Below are 24,219 nucleotides of genomic sequence, written 5' to 3' on the forward strand. Positions count from 1 at the left end.
ACAGAAACATGAGGCCAGCCCTGGCTGCTCCAGATCCTCCCAGGAGACACTCCACAGACACATGAGGGAAGGAGCCCTCATAGACAGTCCAGCCCCAGCAGACAGGACAGCCCGTGAGGCAGAAGAACCACCCACTCTGCACAGCCTCATGGCAGAATATGGTTTAAATTGCTTAATTTGGGGGCGCTTTGTTATGCAACAATAGATAATTCTACTGGCCTGAAAATAGTAACAGAGCCATACGTGTCAGTCAGCAACGAAAACTGTCCTGCTCTAGCACTTGAAACCATGCCACTGGCTCTCCCTCTGGCCGTTCCCATTTCCAGAAAAGTCTTCCTTGTCATGAAATTTTGCTGGGACTCGGGTCAATGACAACTTGGATGTCTGTTTTCTCTCACAGGAGACGGTGCACCCAGAGGAGACCAAACCAGGGATAACTGGTCTGAATCAAAGCCAGATTAAAATGCAGTGTGATGTGGGGGCACCTTTCCCCTGAGGGAAAACCCACTGCATGATCTAAGGCCATGGGCGGTGCCCCCCGTGGAGGTGGGGAGGTGACCGGGCAGAACTGCTGGTGCTGAGCCGTCTGATAAGGTTTTCACACCTGAGTCTTGGCCCAGGTGCCACATCTCCTTCTGCGAAATCAAGTAGCTACTGGAAGTTACAGCCTCCTGCCCTTACTTCCTGTTTCCCAAGCAGAAGCTAGAAATCTCAGGGATTCCTGGGCCCGGGACAGCTCGTATTTCTAGGGAGTTTTTCTTTCTTTTTTAAACCGTCTGGCACCACTCACCCCCAGTCATGCTGGACACACTCCTGATGTTTGGTTTCTTTTGTAGAATCAGGGTCCTGATAGCAGGCAGAAGGCAGGACTTCAGGTGGAGTGTGAAGGATATCATGGCGTCCTCGAAGGGGCCAGAGTCTGGGTGAAGGAAAGAAGGGGGACAGAATGAGGGGTACAGATTTCCCGAAGATGGCAGACTCGGCCTCGGGTACCTACCACCTCCCCGCTGGCCCTATCCTGGCCCTGCCCTAGGTGGGCATTGTTTGGAGTAAACTCCCATCTTATATCTCAGTTACTTCCTTTCCTCTTTCTCTTCTTTTTTCAGATTTTATTTATTCATTTTGAGAGAGAGAGAGAGGAGGAGCAGAGGGAGAGGGAGAGAATCTCAAACGGACTCCCCTGCCCGGCCCAAGTGTGCAGTCAACGAGGGGCTCGATCTCTTGACCTTGAGATCATGACCTGAGCAGAAACCTAGATCCAGATGAGCCACCCAGGGGCCCCTCATGTCTCAATTTTTAATGAGAAATGCCCAGAACTTCAAGAGTTTTGCTCAAGCCCTTTCCCTGCCCGGGAAAGTCCTCTATCCCTCCCTCCTGAAGGCCTTCCCATTCCTCAAAACCAGCTGGCATCTTCCCCGTCTAGGCAGCAGCCCAGAGGCCCACACCCGCTGCTGCTGGGCCTCTGTGCCCCCAGAGTGTTCTCTGGGCCACTGACTTGGGCCTGATGCTTCACTTGACTCTGAATCGCCCCCTTTCTCTTTCCCAGGGAGACTCCCACGTGTCTGGAGAGCCCGGCCACCTCCTGGACCTCTCCCAGGGCTTACACCGCTGAAGCACTCCCGCGCCAGAGAACAGACAATGGCATACCACGTGCACTCACAAACGAAACGAGAGGCCAGATGTTCTGCCCACGTGTGACTCCTCTTACTTAGATTTGGGTGCCCAGAAGGAACAGGTTTCATGTTTTCTGCCTTATACTCCCTGCTCCGCCCCCACGACTCTAGGTACTGTGCCTCACAGAGACTTTTGGTGAATGAATAAAATACTGTAGATTTTTAAATATGGAGATGGTGTCCAAGCTCTAGGAAATTACACCCAGAAAGGAATCCTGTATGTTGACTTCCCTGTGAAAATTTTTAAAACGAAACCTTCGGCTTACTTTGGTTTATAGTTTGGTTTAAAAATGGAGCTGGGCGGCCAGCAGGGGGCGCTCTCGCACCCTACCCTTGGCCCACCCAACAGAAGCCCTCCACCTTGCACTTCCCAAGTTCGATTTGAGCTCCCATTTCACCACCCCAGTAGGAGGAAGAAAGGTTTCCTCCTCTCCCACAACAGCCCAGTCAATGAGGAGCCTCAACCCCGAGTTTACTCCAATGACTCTTTGTTTCTGTAACAGCCTTTCTCTGGAAAGGAGCTACCTCTCTCCTTTCCCCCCCTGACTCGCCTCTGGACTTGCCTGTGGTTTGGCCACAACTGGCTTGCCCTGAATTGCAATTCTCTGCTATCTCCAAATAGGCCCATTTTTGCTGGTAAAATAGCTGGCAGTTTTATTTTTAAAATCTAGGGCTAGGTAGGTGAAGAAAGGGAAAAAATGAGGTGAAAAGTACAGCATAGAGAATATGGTCAATAACATTGCAGTCCTGTGTTGTTGACAGGCAGTGACTATCACCCTTATGGTGAGCACTGAGTAATGCATATCAATTATTGAATCAGTATTTGTACACCTGAATCTAATACAACATTGTATGTCACCTAGACTTCAATTACAAAACAATCTAGAGTTAGACAGTCACATCGTGTCAGCCTCCAAGGCACAGCCCAGTCTTCTACCTCTCAATATACCATGTGCCTAGCACCGTGCCTGACACAAAAGTGGGAGTTTAGTGTTCGTTGAATGACTAGCTGACTGCAGAATGGATGACAGCAGGAATCCAGGGCAGTGTCCACAGTGAAGGTTCTGGACAAGCAGGATGTTCCACAACCCTTTCTGTGTTTTTTTCTTAAAGAATTTATTTATTTATTTGAGAGAGACACAGAGAGTGAATGAGTGAGAGAGAGAAAACACAAGTCTGGGGTAGAGGGGAGAGGAAGAGGGAGAAGCAGACTCCCTGCTGAGCAGCTAGCCTGATGCGGGGTTCAATCCCAATCCCAATTCTGGGACTCCAGCATCATGACCTGAGCCCAAGGCAGATGCTTAACAGACTGAGCCACCCAGGCACCCCTCCACAACCCTTTCCATCTAGAGAAGACCCCAATGAGATTCCAAACCACCAATGTATGTTTTCAACTCCAAGTTCATAGATAGAAAACCATGCGAACCCCATTGCCATTTTAATGGAGAATTTGAGATTGTATGAAAACTCTATAACAAACAAAATGTAAGAAATCATTGCCCTGGAAAGGGTAGAGATGTATTTTAAACCGATGGTGAGTGCTTTCATGGCTACAGAACAAAGTGCTTCAGGGACACAGAGGAGAGAACAGCTGGTCCCATAGGGTTGAGGGGGCTGTGTGCCTGGAGGATCAGGCCAGGTAGGATTCCATTCCCCAGGGAAAGATACTGAGTGTTAAAGCAGCTGCTTCCACAGGTCAAGCCTGAGCTTGCCCGCTGGGCTGAGAGAGCCCTCCTGGATGTGGCAGGCCTGACCTCTCGGCCAGCTGCAGGCCTGATGTCTGAGGTTCCCCTAGGGTCACAGCAGAAGGCTTAGCACCTCAGGCAGGCAACTCAGCAAAGGTCAAAGAGAGAACCATTCCATAATCGGGTGGGGACAGTGGCCAGACCACACTGATAATGGCCTTCACCTCATGTCTATTGAAGAGAATGGATTTTACCCCAAACCTACCAAAATGAGAGACCCCAGGGGTACCTGTGAGCCCTTTCCCCTCATTATTATCACTCAAGAAGATAGCCGGTGGGAACGGGGTGCTGTTTTGCCAATAAATTATAGCCCAAACACCCAAACCTTCTCTTTTTTTCTTCTCTTTTATTTATTGTTTTAATATAAATGTAGGTGGATCTAGGTCATTCCTTTAATAAGGTTGCTTTCCTGACCTGAAGATAAACGAGGGCAGCTTGAAATCCTGCCCTGTGAAATGCACACTGGGAGGGTGCCCGGCACACAAATACCATCCACTGAGTATGTCAGGAGGGAAAGAAGACGAGACCCCTCCCTTACAGAGTCATCCCCTGGAGGCAGGGGTCAAACAGGGCGTGAAGTGCGTGCTCATTGGCTCCTGCCAGAGAAGTGCCTTCACTACACCAACCAGAGAATGCCTGATCATGTAATAAATGATAGCAGTCACCAACCCACCATATACGAGAACCCACTGTGAGCCAGACCCTTTCTTCTCACTGGTTTACAACCATTGCTTCCTCATCACTGCTTCACAAAGAAGACATTGTTAACCCCATTATGGACAAGGAATGGGTCTTGGGGAGACCAAAGAAACTCCCTGAAATCCCATAACTAGTAAATTGTAGAGCTCAACCCCAAGAACAAAGTCTAAGTGCATGCTTATTTGACTGACTCTACCTTCCTATGTCTATGTATATACATATCCCATCCATCCATCCATCCATCCATCCATCGATCCCACCATCCATCCTCTGTATTTTTTTAAAAAGATTTTATTTATTTATTTGACAGACAGAGATCACAAGTAGGCAGAAAGGGAGGCAGAGAGAGAGGAAGGGAAGCAGGCTCCCTGCTGAGCAGAGAGCCCGATGTGGGGCTCGATCCCAGGACCCTGGGATCATGACCTGAGCCGAAGGCAGAGGCTTTAACCCACTGAGCCACTCAGACGCCCCATCCTCTGTATTAATAGGAATCTCATCCTGGGGCTTGGATGGCACAGTTGTTATGCATCCCACTCTTGGTTTCTGCTCAGGTTATGATCTCAGGGTCGTGAGATTGAGCCCCATGTCAGGCTACCTGCTCAGAGCAGTCTGCTTCAGATTCTCTCTCCCTCTCCCTCGGCCCCTCCCACTCATGTTCTCTCTCTCCAAAAAAAAAAAAAAAAAAAAAGGAATCACATCCTCAGTAGGAATAGCAGGGACCTTCCCCTTTCCCACATAAGGTGATTCCAGAGCCAGAGTCTCTTGGGTCTCTATGTGTTTTGGGGGGACTGAACTCAAAGGTAGAGAATGGGTTCAAACCATTAGACCACACAAAGTGAAGTTTCTCAGGCGTTCCATCAGGGCCTCCAGTGAACTCACTGCTGAGTGGCCCTGAGTGGTCCAGGTGCCTCAATGCCCAGTGAGGTCTTACTCTAAATAAGGGACTAATCAGTGAGCACTGGTTGGACCCTAAGACGCTACTTTACACTGTGAATTCTTTTCTTATTAGAGAATAACAAACTTCAGGTCCACAAATATCATTCTCTAGCCTCGAATATACCAGAGAGGGGCCCACAGCCCATCAGTTCCTTAGAAGAATCTGACACGCCCCAAAGATCAGTGTAAAAATATCTCAGCTATGCCTGTCACAGATAACTGAAATTCCACCATTAGAAATTCATTTCTCTGCTTTACCCAAGTAATCCAGTTGTAGGAAGGCATGCTCCAGATGTGCTCAAGCAGTGGGGCCAAATGATAGGAGCACATGGCAGCCCTATTTGTAATAGAAACAATTTAGAAACAACCTAATAGAGGTTGATCAGATACATGGAGGACTGGTTAAATAGAAGAGTAACTAAGCTATGGTACATCCCTACCATACAAAGAGATACTATGTGACCATTACAAAGAATGAGGCTAGTCTATACACTTCATGAGAAACAATTTCCCAAAGACATAAAATGAACAATGGAAAATGGATAAAATGAATAACACAAGGCAAGGTTATTCTATGTTGAATAACACCCATGATGCGTTTGAGTGTATTGGACGATCTCTGGAAGATTGGAGAAGAGCTGCCTGTAGAGAGGGAAATTAGGTGGATGGGGTCCTGAGCAGGAGCAGTGGCTGCCACACTGTATTTTATGTGAATGGCACCCTCTGGAGTTGTGCCATGGGGTGGCCCTGAGGGAAGAGGTATCTTTTGCATCTATCCTTCCTGCACCTTTGAGTGGGACAACATGGACATATTATGTGATTAAAAAATGACATTTAATTTAAACATATATAAAGAAGTTAGAATCAGATCTTTTTAAAGTCATCTTTACACCCAGTGTGGGGCTTGAACTCACAACCTTGAGACCTGTGGTCATATGCTCTACCGACTGAGCTGCCTGGGCACCCCAGGACTAGGTTCTTTATAAAGAAATAAAATATTATGATCAAATAAATCATTCCTGGGAGCACTGGGGGGCTTAGTTGGTTAAGCATCTAACTCTTTTCTTTTTTAAGATATTTATTTATTTATTTGAGAGAGAGAGAGAGAGAGAATGAGTTGGGAGAAGGATAGAGGGAGAAGCAGACTCCCCACTGAACAGGGAGTCCAATGTAGGGCTCCATCCCAGGACCCTGAGATCATGACCTGAGCCAAAGACAGATTCTTAACTGACTAAGACACCCATGTGCCCCTGCATCCGACTCTTCATTTCAGCTCAGGTTATATCTCAAGGGTTGCGAAACTGAGTCCCCCATCGGGCTCTTTTGTGGGCACAAAGCCTGCTTAAGACTCTCTCTCCTTCTGCCTCTCTCCTCCACCCCTCTCCCCCTCTCTAAAATCCAATAATACTAATAAAATAATAATAAATATGAAGTCATTCCTTATACGTTTGTCATAAGTTTTTCATTCATTTGGGAAACATTATTTAGTTCCTACTGTATGGGTTGCACTGAGTACACAGAGGTGAGTAAAGCAAAACTTATCCCCATGTAAAAGTCCTGCACGCCTGGGAGAGTGGACAGCGTGGTGATAACAATGACAGCTGTCACTTCCTGGATGACCGCTAGGTGTCCCAGGTACAATCCATCCTCCAACTGTCATCCAGCAGGCAGGTGGTAGAGAGCACAGATGATGAGGGAGGCTGTGAGGATCCCAAACCTGCCTCCACACTCGGCAGGGGATCACCGACCTCCCCATGCCCACCTTCTCCTCCGTAAACCGGGGCTAATAACAATCTGTGCCCCACTGAGTGGTGGGAAGGATCCGAGGAGCTGGCACATGTGAGGGTCTTAGAACAGTTCTTAGCCAGGGATCCACACTTAGCACCCTGGAAGGTCCACCTGTTTGTCACTTGGCACCCAGCCTGCGGCAGGGACTTCGGGGAAGAAGACAGCCTCCGCCCCCGCTCACGGGGGGTTTACCATCCCCGGATACAGACGTGAAGCACATAATTACCGCCCTATCTGTCTTCTGTAGCTGCAACACCACATGCTAAGCGTTCCCGGGCCACGTGGACTGGGAGGGGAGGAGGGAAAGAGGCTGGGTCTACCAGCAAGAGTGGGGGTCAGACTAGCGGACGGGTGGGGAGGGGGTTCTCTAGGCCAGGAGACAGCATGAGCAAAAGCAGGAAGGCCTGTGAAGGGAACGGGCTTCCTGTGCTGCTGGAATATTTGAGGTAAGGGAGTAGGTGGCGGAGCAGGGGCTGGGAGGGCAAGCAGAAGTCAGCTCCTGGGCGATCCAAGAGTGAAGGGAAGTCATGGTGTTCCATGGTAGAGGGACTCCGTAAGACTCGCCTTTTACCAGGAAGGTTCCGGGGACAGGTAGGGGACTGGACCACAGCGCAAGCTAAGTAGGAGGCTGGCAGAGGAGAGGGGAGGCCTGCTAAAGGATGAGCATCCAGAAAGTCTCCCTCCTAGACAAGAACCCTGAAGGGGAGTGGGTGCCTTAACCCTTCATTTGCTGGGCTGAACCAGCCAGGCTCAACACCCTTCCGGGGGTCCATAACTGTTGCTCCTCTGAAATGGGGGTAAAAAATCACACACACACACACACACACACACACACACACACACACACACACACACAGAAGGAGGCTTTCTGTTTCCCTTCAGTTCTGCCAGAGAAGGACTTCTGATCTGCTTTATTCCTTACTGTATCTTGGAAAACACCCAATAAAAGTCCGCTGTTGGGGGAGACAAGCAGAGCAAGTGACAGGCACAAAGACAACCATGATGAGAAAGCCCAGGAGGCAGGAGAGAAACCATACAACTCAGAAACCCAGGGAAGCAAGTATCGCAAGCAGGAATTTGAGATCAAGGAGGTCAAGGAGGATAACATCCATCAGCATTTGAAACTCACACCCTTTCTCCCTCGCTGCCATGATGAAGTCATCATGGTTCTGTCGGCTAACAAGCACGGGGAGCATCCACACCAGAAGCAGGATGGTGCTTAGCCCCTGACTTTGAAGGGTATGAAAAAATTAGTAGGAGACCTAGTCCGTTTCCTTGATGTTCACAGCCCTGCCAGGAGTATCGCACTTACTCACAAGCACAAGCCAATTCGCAGTAATACAAAACTCCATCTCTGGTTTCTTTCGAGGCCCCTGGGTCCCTTGCATAGAGTCCTACAACTTGATAATGAAAGAGCAGAGCAAGTAGGTGTATAGAACTTTTCTTCACTCATAAATTTTTGTGATGGGAGTTACTCAATATTTGCCAGGAGAGTGGCTGATGACAGCCCAAATACAATGGTACGTTTGGAAATAGATGCCGTCATATGGAAGATGCATCCTAACTGTAATAAATAATTCATACATTTAGCTTCATTATAATCACAGAGACAAAAGATCAGGGGAAATTCTGGCAGTCATGTTTAGTATTGTTTATCTAAGAGGTCAGATACGCATGCTCCCAATAAGCAAAAAGATTGTTAACAAAACAGTTTTCTCAACCAAAGCCAATGGTCGTCCCTTTTACTTCCCCTTCCTAAACAATCCAGTCCTACCTAAAGTCATTAGGTCCATGGTGGGGGAGAGAAGGAGGGAGCCATGGTGGCCCAAAGCAGGGGATTGGAGCTCAAGTGATGAGAAGGACAACCCCAGGGAGGGTGGCCTGGTCTGTGGTGTCACTGCCTGATTCAGGGCAAGGAGGGATGCTTCCTAGGGTCAGAGAAGGGTGGCCTAGTATGTAGCATCAGAGGGTAAGGAGTGTACCCACGTGTGCATGTATCTGTGTGTGTGTGTGCACCTACATGCAGGGAAACATATATTCCTTAGCTCTGCCTGGGAGCAGCAACATTTCAATAGGCACGAGCCCATCTGGTGTCCCACTCTTGGATTCAAAATACCATCTTCCATTAAAATGAGTGAGGAGTCCTTGGGAAAATGGTTGATTCCACAACCAGGGCCAGGAAGTCGGAAGATGAGCCTAGAACATCTCGTTGTGTTAGAAAGTAAGGACATGCTCAAAGAATGATGGGGCCATACAGAATGGACACAGAATGAAAGAGATAACAGCAGTCAAATTGGGGACAGTGTGAGCTTTAAATTAAATAATGATGGGAATGGATATAACCCACTAACTAATACAGGAATCCATACATTCATGTGGAGATAGAAGTAATATAAGTTGATGAGGAAGGAGATAGTGACACAGTTTCGAAGTTCCTCCCCATAAAATACCTATCCATTACGAAGAGGAAAAGACTAGTTTTATCTTTAGACCTGGGAGACACCACCTTGATCATGTGGTCAAAGTATAGGAGCAAACCAAAATGGCAGATCCCTTGGTAGGGTACAAGGAGAAGGCAGTCACTGTTACGATATTCCCGCCACAATGCATAACTTAAATCTGATCTTAACTGAGGGATGTTCTATAACGTCTGTGATCTTTAAAAGTGTCAAAATCATGAAAGTCAAGGAGACACCAAGAAGCTGTCCTTCTAGACAGAAGGAGACTAAACAGACATACCTAAATCCAAGAGGGATTTTGAACTGGATCCTCTTGTGGTAAAAGACACGACTGCAAAAATTGGTAGTATTGTGGTTAGGTGGGGAAGTGTCTTTGTAGGAAAAACATAGGACAGTATTAGAAGATGATGGAGTTATTGGGACAACTTATTCCTGAGAAGTTCAAGAAAAAAAAAAAGAGGGTTTTTTTGTTGTTGTTTTTTTGGTACCACCCTGGTAACTTTCCTGTCACTTTGTGATTGTTTCAAAATTCAGAAATGATGAAAACAAGTATTGAAAAATTAAATTGTAATTAAACAAAATGTGACATATACCTACAATGGAATAGTATTTAGCCTTTAAAAGGGAAGAAATTCTAACAGATGCTATGACAATGATGAAGCTTAAAGGCATTAGGATGAGTGGGGCACCTTGATGGTGTAGTTGACCGAGCATCTGACTTGGTTTCGGCTCAGGTCCTGATCTCAGGGTTATGGAATTGAGCCCTGTATCAGGCTCCATGCTCCGTGCAGAGTCTGCTTGGGATTCTCGCTCACTCTCCTTTTGCCCCTCCCACTCGTGCTCTCTCTCTCTCAAGTAAATAAGTAAATCTTTAAGGGAAAAAAGGCATTATGATAAGTAAAAAAAGCCCACCACAAGGGACAAATACTGTATGATGGTACTTATGAGAGGTACCTGGAATAGTCAAATTCACAGAGACAGAAAGTAGAAGGGTGGTTGCCAGGGGCTGGGTTGGGGGCAATGGGGAGTTAGAGTCTATTGGGAACAGACTGTAAGTCTGGGATGATGAAAAGTTCTGGAGATGGAGGGTGGTGATGGTTGTAGGACTACATGGATGTATTCAATGTCACTGAACTGTACATGTAAAACTGGTTAAGGGAGTAAATTTTATGTTCTATCAGTTTTACTACAACATGAAATGTAAATTGAACAAAGGAAACTGTGATTGTTAAGGTGCATTCACATTAAATGTTCAGTTTCGGACTGTTGCTATGAAAAGTGACACAGGTGTCGGTGTGTGTCTTGAATTCAGTGTCAAATATTCTCCAGCTCAGGGTTCCTGTTCCAGCTCCGTGAGAAGGAGTGCATCTTGGAAAAGGAAAATTTTCATGTCTATGCTTCACATGGCCAAGCAGTAACTTTACGACTCTGTAGAAATTTAGGAAAAACTCTCTGCCAAACTGTGAATGTCCATTCTTAGAGAGTTATAGAATATTTGAGAGCTCATTCTTCAAAGTAAAACTGCTTTCAGTTACTTAGCTAAATAAAGCAATCCAACCTAGTGGCAGAACTCCAAGGTATGAGATTGCTATGGGCAAACAAGGCAAATCCTTCTGTTTCATAGTTTGCTTGGCCCTATAAAACTAGAACTCGCGTGTCTGCATATTTAATATGGAGGTACTGGAATGCTCTGTCAGAGCAAATTCCCACAGCCATTGTGACACAGCCATCCAGATGCAGGTTAAGTATACAATGTTAGTAACAGTAAATGCTGTCACGTAGTTCCATAGGTGAATACTAGGGATAAACCTAACAGTTGCTTTAATGTCACTGCACAGCTCAACCAATGGCATGACCTACAAGCCTACTTCAGGGTCACAGTAGGCACAACTCTCTGGCTGGAGGAGCTGGTGGCTCCACGCACTTCCACTGCTGGGAAAGGTCTTGCCTAGTGGTAATACTCTGGCATAGTGTAGAAGAAGATACGGTGACCCAAACAGAAAAACCCTTTGACATTTTGGGCCATGGTCCCTTTGTGTCAAATGCCAGACATGCCAGAAGAAACTTTTTTTTTTAAGGTTTTATTTATTATTTGAGAGAGAGAGCACGAATGCATGAGCTCGAGCAGGGGGAGAGGCAGAAAGAGAGAAAGGGAGGAGCAGACTCTCTGCTGAGCAGGGGGTCCGATGCGGGGCTCGATCCATGGGCCCTGGAATCATGACCTGAGCTGAAGGCAGACACCTAACCGATGGAGCCACCTAGGGTCCCCAGGATAGACCCTTCTTTAGTGGCTTCCAGTTCTACGGTTTTCATAATCTGTAACTACTTGGCAATAATTTATGAGTTGATGGAGGTATTGATTATTAAAGGTTTTTTTTTTTTTTAATTCCTTTGTTAGGGCGTGTGTGTGTGTGTCTTTGAGAGTAAAATTGACTCTTAGTTGGTCCGTTCTTGGAATGATTGGTCTGAGAACCATACATTAGTCCAGAATTATACTTGCCCTTCCCTTAAGGAAGCGTGCCACCTGATAGCGTACTTGTATGGCAACAAATACTATAGGACTAGAGCCCCGTTCCAGAACAGATATTGTGGGGCAGCTGGAATAACACAAGCCCTTTAGACTTAACCCTCTTATGCCAGGCCCAGTACAATTCAGCTTTAAAGGACATATGTATCTATGGGTCACATTTCAGAAGACACTGTAATTGTGTAAACCCAAGTAAAAATGAGCTAAGCTTGGACCCGTCTCATTTACGTACGTCTCTCAACAGCTGTGCGGAGACGGTTGTGTGAACGCCCTGGGATGGCCTGGGCCGCTGTTTCAAAGGGTCTTTCGGTCCCATTAAGGCCGTGTCCAGAAATAGTCAAGGCCGGGCCTTGGTCCTGATGGCCGGAGCTTTCACGAACTGAGAAACACACTCTCAGACGGGATGATGCCATTCCCTGTACTGGGTCGTGGCTGAGATTCTCGGAGGTTTCCTTTTATGAGTATCCCTGACACCAACCATTCGGGACCCAGAGCCCACAACGCGAGCTCCTTGTTGCCCATCAACAGACACCGAGTTTCATGCCAGTCCCACATATGGGCAGGATAGGGACCCTGCAGGGGACGGCGCACTGCCGATGGCAAGGCGTTACTTCAGAGGCCACTGTTGGCCTCGGTGCTCCCCGTGCTGGGCAAAGGCCAATCCCCCGAAGGGGGTCCAGTGGGATCCCCAGAGAGAAGGCCCCCACTGGTGCCCTTGGATGGATGCCAACTGAGACCTCGGACAGTCACAGGGAGAGAGTTAGGAGCCTCTGCGGGCCAGCCTCCTGTGGTGCCTTCTCCCCTGACCGAGCGGCTGGCAGGTGTGCCAGGCCCCTGGGGGGGTCCTGGCGGGTGGGCAGCCAGCACACAGCCGAAGCCCGGGCTCCCCAGCTCTTGGTGCATCTCCATGGGAACAGCTTGGCAGCCCCACACTAGGCGGGGTGCCCCATCTATTTCTATGGTACCTGTCACCATGGCACCTACTTGCTCTGAAAAACACAGGCTAAAAACAGAACCTGAAGGAAAGGGGGGCAATCCACTTCTCCGCAGTCAGTCCCCTTCTCCCGCAGCTGGTGTCAGACCTTTCGTGTGCTCATGCAGACCTCATGCTTTCCTGGTTTCCGCGATTTTGTTGGAGGCGGCTTTGAAAAATAAAAGCCTTGGTCTCAGCATCCGCCTCATCTTGTGGGTGATGTGGCGCGAGGCTCTGGGGAGTTTGCGCTTCACTTGCCCTGGGGGGTAAAACTCCCAGGCCCAGGCAGCCTCTCTGAAATGGCTCCTCCCAGGGTTTGTTCGAGGCCTCCTGGGAGGTGTTTTGGGGAAGGCGGGGAAAGTGGGGCACAGGGGAGAGGGATGGTGACATCAGTGTACACAGATGACCCAGGAAAGGACACGCGCTTATTCCAACAAAGTGGACCACGAGCTTCTCTGGGAGCATGTGGGACACTCTCCAGGGGGAGATCCATGAGGCCAAACAGCTTCCCAGAAGGTTTTCCTTAAGTTACGGGCCATCCTTTCCAGCCAGGCCTCACACCAGGCTCTGGAGTCCAGCAGAGTCTGAGTCTGAATCCTGCTTCGGGCACCTGCCAGCCCTGTGACATCCGTGGGGCCACCTCTGAGGCCTGGGTTCATGTGCTCATCTATGACACGGGGAGCAGAAGACACAGCCCTCAGGGACAAGCCACTTCCTGTGACCTCAGCCTTCACGGTTTTTCCTCGGTTTGCCCAGCTATGAAATGGGGGCATTGCCAGCCTTAAGAGCTTTGAGAGTGTGGAGGAAACACTGTGTGTAGAGCACCAACAGAGAATGCAGAGCTGCTCGAGAGGAAGCTGTGAGGAGGGGGGCGGTGACAATGTGACAAAGGCCAGGACAGGGTGCTCAGCTTGCCCTATTTCTCCCCAGCCTGATTTCCTGCCTCCATCCTGGTGGGGCAGGTATGAGCAGGGCCCCTGGGCCTGAGTTGCCCCCTGCCTCCAGACCCCCACCTTCCTCAGTGTCCTTGGGCACACACGTGGCTAAGGAAGGAGGCTTTCTGTTTCCCTTCAGTTCTGCCAGAGAAGGACTTCTGATCTGCTTTATTCCTTACTGTATCTTGGAAAACACCCAATAAAAGTCCGCTGTTGGGGGAGACAAGCAGAGCAAGTGACAGGCACAAAGACAACCATGATGAGAAAGCCCAGGAGGCAGGAGAGAAACCATACAACTCAGAAACCCAGGGAAGCAAGTATCGCAAGCAGGAATTTGAGATCAAGGAGGTCAAGGAGGATAACATCCATCAGCATTTGAAACTCACACCCTTTCTCCCTCGCTGCCATGATGAAGTCATCATGGTTCTGTCGGCTAACAAGCACGGGGAGCATCCACACCAGAAGCAGGATGGTGCTTAGCCCCTGACTTTGAAGGGTATGAAAAAATTAGTAGGAGACCTAGTCCGTTTCCTTGATGTTCACAGCCCTGCCAGGAGTATCGCACTTACTCACAAGCACAAGCCAATTCGCAGTAATACAAAACTCCATCTCTGGTTTCTTTCGAGGCCCCTGGGTCCCTTGCATAGAGTCCTACAACTTGATAATGAAAGAGCAGAGCAAGTAGGTGTATAGAACTTTTCTTCACTCATAAATTTTTGTGATGGGAGTTACTCAATATTTGCCAGGAGAGTGGCTGATGACAGCCCAAATACAATGGTACGTTTGGAAATAGATGCCGTCATATGGAAGATGCATCCTAACTGTAATAAATAATTCATACATTTAGCTTCATTATAATCACAGAGACAAAAGATCAGGGGAAATTCTGGCAGTCATGTTTAGTATTGTTTATCTAAGAGGTCAGATACGCATGCTCCCAATAAGCAAAAAGATTGTTAACAAAACAGTTTTCTCAACCAAAGCCAATGGTCGTCCCTTTTACTTCCCCTTCCTAAACAATCCAGTCCTACCTAAAGTCATTAGGTCCATGGTGGGGGAGAGAAGGAGGGAGCCATGGTGGCCCAAAGCAGGGGATTGGAGCTCAAGTGATGAGAAGGACAACCCCAGGGAGGGTGGCCTGGTCTGTGGTGTCACTGCCTGATTCAGGGCAAGGAGGGATGCTTCCTAGGGTCAGAGAAGGGTGGCCTAGTATGTAGCATCAGAGGGTAAGGAGTGTACCCACGTGTGCATGTATCTGTGTGTGTGTGTGCACCTACATGCAGGGAAACATATATTCCTTAGCTCTGCCTGGGAGCAGCAACATTTCAATAGGCACGAGCCCATCTGGTGTCCCACTCTTGGATTCAAAATACCATCTTCCATTAAAATGAGTGAGGAGTCCTTGGGAAAATGGTTGATTCCACAACCAGGGCCAGGAAGTCGGAAGATGAGCCTAGAACATCTCGTTGTGTTAGAAAGTAAGGACATGCTCAAAGAATGATGGGGCCATACAGAATGGACACAGAATGAAAGAGATAACAGCAGTCAAATTGGGGACAGTGTGAGCTTTAAATTAAATAATGATGGGAATGGATATAACCCACTAACTAATACAGGAATCCATACATTCATGTGGAGATAGAAGTAATATAAGTTGATGAGGAAGGAGATAGTGACACAGTTTCGAAGTTCCTCCCCATAAAATACCTATCCATTACGAAGAGGAAAAGACTAGTTTTATCTTTAGACCTGGGAGACACCACCTTGATCATGTGGTCAAAGTATAGGAGCAAACCAAAATGGCAGATCCCTTGGTAGGGTACAAGGAGAAGGCAGTCACTGTTACGATATTCCCGCCACAATGCATAACTTAAATCTGATCTTAACTGAGGGATGTTCTATAACGTCTGTGATCTTTAAAAGTGTCAAAATCATGAAAGTCAAGGAGACACCAAGAAGCTGTCCTTCTAGACAGAAGGAGACTAAACAGACATACCTAAATCCAAGAGGGATTTTGAACTGGATCCTCTTGTGGTAAAAGACACGACTGCAAAAATTGGTAGTATTGTGGTTAGGTGGGGAAGTGTCTTTGTAGGAAAAACATAGGACAGTATTAGAAGATGATGGAGTTATTGGGACAACTTATTCCTGAGAAGTTCAAGAAAAAAAAAAAGAGGGTTTTTTTGTTGTTGTTTTTTTGGTACCACCCTGGTAACTTTCCTGTCACTTTGTGATTGTTTCAAAATTCAGAAATGATGAAAACAAGTATTGAAAAATTAAATTGTAATTAAACAAAATGTGACATATACCTACAATGGAATAGTATTTAGCCTTTAAAAGGGAAGAAATTCTAACAGATGCTATGACAATGATGAAGCTTAAAGGCATTAGGATGAGTGGGGCACCTTGATGGTGTAGTTGACCGAGCATCTGACTTGGTTTCGGCTCAGGTCCTGATCTCAGGGTTATGGAATTGAGCCCTGTATCAGGCTCCATGCTCCGTGCAGAGTCTGCTTGGGATTCTCGCTCACTCTCCTTTTGCCCCTCCCACTCGTGCTCTCTCTCTCTCAAGTAAATAAGTAAATCTTTAAGGGAAAAAAGGCATTATGATAAGTAAAAAAAGCCCACCACAAGGGACAAATACTGTATGATGGTACTTATGAGAGGTACCTGGAATAGTCAAATTCACAGAGACAGAAAGTAGAAGGGTGGTTGCCAGGGGCTGGGTTGGGGGCAATGGGGAGTTAGAGTCTATTGGGAACAGACTGTAAGTCTGGGATGATGAAAAGTTCTGGAGATGGAGGGTGGTGATGGTTGTAGGACTACATGGATGTATTCAATGTCACTGAACTGTACATGTAAAACTGGTTAAGGGAGTAAATTTTATGTTCTATCAGTTTTACTACAACATGAAATGTAAATTGAACAAAGGAAACTGTGATTGTTAAGGTGCATTCACATTAAATGTTCAGTTTCGGACTGTTGCTATGAAAAGTGACACAGGTGTCGGTGTGTGTCTTGAATTCAGTGTCAAATATTCTCCAGCTCAGGGTTCCTGTTCCAGCTCCGTGAGAAGGAGTGCATCTTGGAAAAGGAAAATTTTCATGTCTATGCTTCACATGGCCAAGCAGTAACTTTACGACTCTGTAGAAATTTAGGAAAAACTCTCTGCCAAACTGTGAATGTCCATTCTTAGAGAGTTATAGAATATTTGAGAGCTCATTCTTCAAAGTAAAACTGCTTTCAGTTACTTAGCTAAATAAAGCAATCCAACCTAGTGGCAGAACTCCAAGGTATGAGATTGCTATGGGCAAACAAGGCAAATCCTTCTGTTTCATAGTTTGCTTGGCCCTATAAAACTAGAACTCGCGTGTCTGCATATTTAATATGGAGGTACTGGAATGCTCTGTCAGAGCAAATTCCCACAGCCATTGTGACACAGCCATCCAGATGCAGGTTAAGTATACAATGTTAGTAACAGTAAATGCTGTCACGTAGTTCCATAGGTGAATACTAGGGATAAACCTAACAGTTGCTTTAATGTCACTGCACAGCTCAACCAATGGCATGACCTACAAGCCTACTTCAGGGTCACAGTAGGCACAACTCTCTGGCTGGAGGAGCTGGTGGCTCCACGCACTTCCACTGCTGGGAAAGGTCTTGCCTAGTGGTAATACTCTGGCATAGTGTAGAAGAAGATACGGTGACCCAAACAGAAAAACCCTTTGACATTTTGGGCCATGGTCCCTTTGTGTCAAATGCCAGACATGCCAGAAGAAACTTTTTTTTTTAAGGTTTTATTTATTATTTGAGAGAGAGAGCACGAATGCATGAGCTCGAGCAGGGGGAGAGGCAGAAAGAGAGAAAGGGAGGAGCAGACTCTCTGCTGAGCAGGGGGTCCGATGCGGGGCTCGATCCATGGGCCCTGGAATCATGACCTGAGCTGAAGGCAGACACCTAACCGATGGAGCCACCTAGGGTCCCCAGGATAGACCCTTCTTTAGTGGCTTCCAGTTCTACGGTTTTCATAATCTGTAACTACTTGGCAATAATTTATGAGTTGATGGAGGTATTGATTATTAAAGGTTTTTTTTTTTTTTAATTCCTTTGTTAGGGCGTGTGTGTGTGTGTCTTTGAGAGTAAAATTGACTCTTAGTTGGTCCGTTCTTGGAATGATTGGTCTGAGAACCATACATTAGTCCAGAATTATACTTGCCCTTCCCTTAAGGAAGCGTGCCACCTGATAGCGTACTTGTATGGCAACAAATACTATAGGACTAGAGCCCCGTTCCAGAACAGATATTGTGGGGCAGCTGGAATAACACAAGCCCTTTAGACTTAACCCTCTTATGCCAGGCCCAGTACAATTCAGCTTTAAAGGACATATGTATCTATGGGTCACATTTCAGAAGACACTGTAATTGTGTAAACCCAAGTAAAAATGAGCTAAGCTTGGACCCGTCTCATTTACGTACGTCTCTCAACAGCTGTGCGGAGACGGTTGTGTGAACGCCCTGGGATGGCCTGGGCCGCTGTTTCAAAGGGTCTTTCGGTCCCATTAAGGCCGTGTCCAGAAATAGTCAAGGCCGGGCCTTGGTCCTGATGGCCGGAGCTTTCACGAACTGAGAAACACACTCTCAGACGGGATGATGCCATTCCCTGTACTGGGTCGTGGCTGAGATTCTCGGAGGTTTCCTTTTATGAGTATCCCTGACACCAACCATTCGGGACCCAGAGCCCACAACGCGAGCTCCTTGTTGCCCATCAACAGACACCGAGTTTCATGCCAGTCCCACATATGGGCAGGATAGGGACCCTGCAGGGGACGGCGCACTGCCGATGGCAAGGCGTTACTTCAGAGGCCACTGTTGGCCTCGGTGCTCCCCGTGCTGGGCAAAGGCCAATCCCCCGAAGGGGGTCCAGTGGGATCCCCAGAGAGAAGGCCCCCACTGGTGCCCTTGGATGGATGCCAACTGAGACCTCGGACAGTCACAGGGAGAGAGTTAGGAGCCTCTGCGGGCCAGCCTCCTGTGGTGCCTTCTCCCCTGACCGAGCGGCTGGCAGGTGTGCCAGGCCCCTGGGGGGGTCCTGGCGGGTGGGCAGCCAGCACACAGCCGAAGCCCGGGCTCCCCAGCTCTTGGTGCATCTCCATGGGAACAGCTTGGCAGCCCCACACTAGGCGGGGTGCCCCATCTATTTCTATGGTACCTGTCACCATGGCACCTACTTGCTCTGAAAAACACAGGCTAAAAACAGAACCTGAAGGAAAGGGGGGCAATCCACTTCTCCGCAGTCAGTCCCCTTCTCCCGCAGCTGGTGTCAGACCTTTCGTGTGCTCATGCAGACCTCATGCTTTCCTGGTTTCCGCGATTTTGTTGGAGGCGGCTTTGAAAAATAAAAGCCTTGGTCTCAGCATCCGCCTCATCTTGTGGGTGATGTGGCGCGAGGCTCTGGGGAGTTTGCGCTTCACTTGCCCTGGGGGGTAAAACTCCCAGGCCCAGGCAGCCTCTCTGAAATGGCTCCTCCCAGGGTTTGTTCGAGGCCTCCTGGGAGGTGTTTTGGGGAAGGCGGGGAAAGTGGGGCACAGGGGAGAGGGATGGTGACATCAGTGTACACAGATGACCCAGGAAAGGACACGCGCTTATTCCAACAAAGTGGACCACGAGCTTCTCTGGGAGCATGTGGGACACTCTCCAGGGGGAGATCCATGAGGCCAAACAGCTTCCCAGAAGGTTTTCCTTAAGTTACGGGCCATCCTTTCCAGCCAGGCCTCACACCAGGCTCTGGAGTCCAGCAGAGTCTGAGTCTGAATCCTGCTTCGGGCACCTGCCAGCCCTGTGACATCCGTGGGGCCACCTCTGAGGCCTGGGTTCATGTGCTCATCTATGACACGGGGAGCAGAAGACACAGCCCTCAGGGACAAGCCACTTCCTGTGACCTCAGCCTTCACGGTTTTTCCTCGGTTTGCCCAGCTATGAAATGGGGGCATTGCCAGCCTTAAGAGCTTTGAGAGTGTGGAGGAAACACTGTGTGTAGAGCACCAACAGAGAATGCAGAGCTGCTCGAGAGGAAGCTGTGAGGAGGGGGGCGGTGACAATGTGACAAAGGCCAGGACAGGGTGCTCAGCTTGCCCTATTTCTCCCCAGCCTGATTTCCTGCCTCCATCCTGGTGGGGCAGGTATGAGCAGGGCCCCTGGGCCTGAGTTGCCCCCTGCCTCCAGACCCCCACCTTCCTCAGTGTCCTTGGGCACACACGTGGCTAAGGACAAGCTCACCCTTCACAGCAGGTGTCGCCAGGCAGAAGGCTCATCAGCCTAGCATTTACTGGGACACACAGGACAATGAAATCCCCCTGAACAGGAGAAAATCCCAGCCCAGTTCTCTGCTTGTGGGCTTTTGGAGTCAAGCAGCCCCTGGGGACTCAAATCTCCCCTCTGCCTATCTGTTGCCTGAGTGACTCAACTTCCCTTCCCTTTCCTTCCCCATCCGTGAAATGGGGTCGCGTTTCCTGTCTCAGAGGGAGGTTGGGGCACTCAAGGAGAAGAGGCAGGAAGAGCCTCCAGCCCAGAGTCAGCACCTGGTGGGCTCCCCTCTTCTCTGTTCCCCCACTGAATGTTTTAAGGTGAAGTAAATACTCTCTTTAATGAATTAAGGGTTAGCCTTTATAATAGAAGGAAACCGGTGTGTTTCCTGAGTTTGCTGAGGTCCTGGTAGATGCTGAAACTCCCAAACTCACCCAAGGCCAGGCCTGGGGTTGGCATGGCTGACTCTGGGGCCTCTGGGGTTGGCATGGCTGGCTCCGGGGCCTCTGCTGGCTGCCCTCCCTCACCACCACCTCTCAAGAACACTCTGCCAAACAAAATGGTGGGCTCACTCTCACACATGTCTTATTTGTGACTTTTTTCTTTTCTTTTTTTTAAGATTTATTTATTCACTGGGGAGGGGCAAGGGGCAGAGGGAGAGAGAGAATCTTCAAGTTGACTCCCTGCATGGGGCCCGATCTCAGAACCCTGAGATCACGACCTGCGTTGGAATCAAGAGTCAGATGCTTCACTGACTGAACCACCCAGGCGCCCCTACTTGTCCCTTTTATTTTGTAAAAGTAATTTCCCCGATGTAATTTCCCTACAATGCTTATCTCTCTGACAAGTCCCACCCCCCAAGAGGGCGCACTTTCCACTTGAGGATTCATGTGCTTCCAGGAAACTGGACCCCCCTCCAAGGTGCTGGGGACGGAGCCTGTGGCCGGAGGTAAGGCGATCACATATTTCCATCTCCCGCGTCCAGGGAGTGGTTCATGGGGCCTCTGTGGGTCCAATCAGAATGTCCCTTGGGACTGTCTTGCGAATGGGAAACAGAAGGTCCACAGGGGCTGTAGACGTGAGGCCTGGACGGCTCCAGTCATCTAACTTTCCTAAGCAAGACCAGCCTCTGGGCAGAACAGACACATGAAGGGTGACGGCCAAAGCCCCACCCAGACCTGGTGCCGGTGCCATGATGGCTTTAGAACCCCTGGACCACACTGCGTCTCAGATGGGCTCCCCCTCTGACTCTGTTGGGTCCAGAGGTCAATAAATCCCATTCGGTGTAAAGCAATTTGAGTTGGGTTTTCCATAACACGAGGAAAAATGCACCACGAACATGATTTCCTCTTGGGAGTTCCAAAGCAGCCATCACCTTCAGACCTCAGTTCCCAAGCTAGCTCTTGAAGAAAGCCCAACGAATCCCATTACCTCCTTTCCCCTGGGCTCCTGTGTGCTATTTATTCAGGACTCAACCATGCGTGGAAGCTTCACAATAAAATTGGTAGTGTCTCCATTTTTCCCACCGAGAACAATGAGGCCCCGGTGAAGTTTTCTCCATGGCTACCTGTTTATTAGTTGGTGAGATTGGGACTAGAAATGAGGACCCTGTGTGATAGGGAGGCTATGAGTAAGCTTTTATTCCTTTTTCTAAAAATGAAATTATTTTAATTCCCCAGTTAGGATTCTAACTTTCTTGAGTCCAAAGCCATGTTTTCTTCCTCTTTGGACCATCCATTGGAGTCACGTGGGATGTGTTTGTTACCCAGTGGCCAAGGGAACCTCCTACAGCCAGGAACACCCTGGCCAGGGGCCCGACGATGCCCAGAGATCTGCTGAGTTATTTAAGAAGTACCAGGTGCTGGGCAAAGTGCTTGACATATGTATTCTCATTTTTAATAAATGGCTCACTGTATTTACATTATTCTTGGGCCCAAGGGCAAGTGGCCTTTCGCCAAGGCCTGTGAGCAGAACCTGTTTGGACTGAAAGTGTAAGCTCTCTCCCGAAGAACAAACACAGAGGGCAGGGTCCCTTACTATGGCACACGGAAGGGGCCAGGACTCTGGGTTCGATTTCTGGCTCTACTTCTTATTATCTGGCTTGTCTTGGGCAAGTTACTCAGTGTATTTGTGCCTTGGTTGTCTCATTTGTCAAATGATGATCTAATCCCAACACCTCTGTGGGCTGTGGGAAGATTCCATTGTATCGAACACCCAGCGCAATGCATGGCATCCTTTTGGCTCTGTTCTGTTATATTTCTTCTTTGCTGGGCATGAACCAGCGGCTGGTTCTCACATAGGTGTGTGTCCACACCCTTGCTCCATGGATGCTGGCCAGCCCTACCCAGGAGCCAAAGAGATAGAGAAGTTCAAGGAAACATGGGCCACCAGGTGGGGAGAACTTTCCATCCCCTTCCTGGCCAAACATAGATTCGCAGCTGGAAAGCCAGAGCGTACCGAGGAGGAATGGTTATGGCCCAAGCTGCTTTGTTTCACGGCAAGTTCATTGTGTTTGGATTATAACGAAGTGTTTCTCCTTTTGTCTCTGCCCAGCAAGCCGTGAACAGTTCCAGATCTGACAGCCTGAGCCCTGGGTCTAACTTATTAAAGAAAGGAAAGGGGATTTGCTGGGTGGTTCAGTCTGTATTTTTTCAATTAAGAGGTGACACTGTTCCTCAGAACAGTCAGACTCCCCCTGAGGTTTTAAGCATTCTCGTATAACCAGCACACACTTGCTCAAGGCTCTTTGTCAACTGGAGGGGAATATTCTACCTCTTTCGGTAAATGAGCGGCACTTCTCTGTGTCTAAGGCGGGGAGTGGGGCAGGGAAGCCCGAGGGACAGGAAGAGATAAAATGCCCTACATGTTATCAATTCTTCTCATCTCCTCCTGTATTCAGAGAAGGCGGGTCTGCCCAGCATTTTGTTCCACCCCAGGATGAGGCTTCTGGTTAAAAGGCTTCTGTCAAATGGTTCTTTGTTTCTGCTGGAAGCAGTTCTCTGTTTATGGGAGGCGGCACTCTCAAAGTATAGATCCCCAGGACACAGTGCTTTATAAAATTGCAAACTTCTGGCTCCATAGGATTCCCACTGATTTAGACAGCTAACCAAAGATAGAGAACCTTGGGTCGCAGATGAAGAGCTTGGGTTTTACAGTCAGATCAGTAAGGATTGAATCCCAAGCTTCAGCTCCATTCCCTACTACCTGTGGACCTTGGCCAGGTTATGTAATCTCTCTGGGTCTCAAGATCATCACTTGCACAAGGGGAATGCTGAACACTCAAGAGGGATGGTGCTTCTGTGGTTATTGCAAGGATGCAGCGAGATAATGCTTGTTTAACCATGCTTGCAGTCTAGCTAACTCTTCTTTTTATATAATACTGCATTCAAAAAGTCTCAGGAGCTTATTATGTACAAGAAATAAACTTGGCCATCACAACCAGTGTTAAGAGTCTACCAGTACAGGTTTTGACAAGTCTGCAGACCAGCAACCGGACAGGGAGGTATCATGATCCACAGGAACTCCACCAGGACTCACAGCAAATTGTCAACAAACGAGCCAGCCAGGAGAGGGCAGCAAGAGAGAGCCAGAGTCTTACTGTAGCCTTTCCAGTCACCATGCCTGAGTGTTAGAGGCACTTGGTGTGGTCCAGGTTGGTACTAGTTTGAAAAGACACCAGATCTGGTGGGTGGAGACACAGTAGTGTGAATTTCACAGCTGGGTGGTGTGCATTAGTATGGTGGGTGGTGACTGTGTCTCTGACTCAGCACCTCCGAAGATATTTACTTTAAGAAATCACACAGGCAATCACTCTATTGTAGGAAACAGGAAAACTTCATTGAGATGGGTGGTAATCTAAACCAGGGACTGGCAAATTCTTTTGCATAGCCTGTGAGCTAAGAATGGTCTTTATATTTTTTAAGCATTGTTAAAAAAAAAAAGGAGGAGGGGAACAATATCAATAGCAAAGAACGAAATAAAAATAATAAAATAGACAAGTAACAAAACCAAGAATATTGTGATAGTTAATTTTTTCTGTCAACTTGATTGAGTCATGGGGTACCCAGAGAGTTGGTTAAACATTATTTCTGGGGTATCTGTGAGGGTGTTTCCAGATGAGATTAGCATTTGAATCAGTGGGCTGAGTAAAGCAAACCGGCCCTCATGGGTGGACATCATGCA

General features: G+C 48.2%; 1 protein-coding gene across 1 annotated transcript in view; it reads right to left on the reverse strand.

The window, feature by feature from the left end:
* LOC111148542 (D-glutamate cyclase) overlaps positions 1-24,219 on the reverse strand; it is a 75,736-nt gene that overhangs the window by 40,093 nt on the left and 11,424 nt on the right. Inside the window, exon 2 of the mRNA XM_022505183.1 lies at positions 791-919. Within this exon, the coding sequence (XP_022360891.1) occupies positions 791-896 (106 nt within the window). The 5' untranslated portion in view covers positions 897-919. The remainder of the gene's footprint in view (positions 1-790; positions 920-24,219) is intronic.

This window comes from Enhydra lutris, unplaced genomic scaffold (genome assembly GCF_002288905.1).
Source record: "Enhydra lutris kenyoni isolate GAN:26980312 unplaced genomic scaffold, ASM228890v2 scaffoldscaffold20, whole genome shotgun sequence".
Classification (NCBI taxonomy): Eukaryota; Metazoa; Chordata; class Mammalia; order Carnivora; family Mustelidae; genus Enhydra; species Enhydra lutris.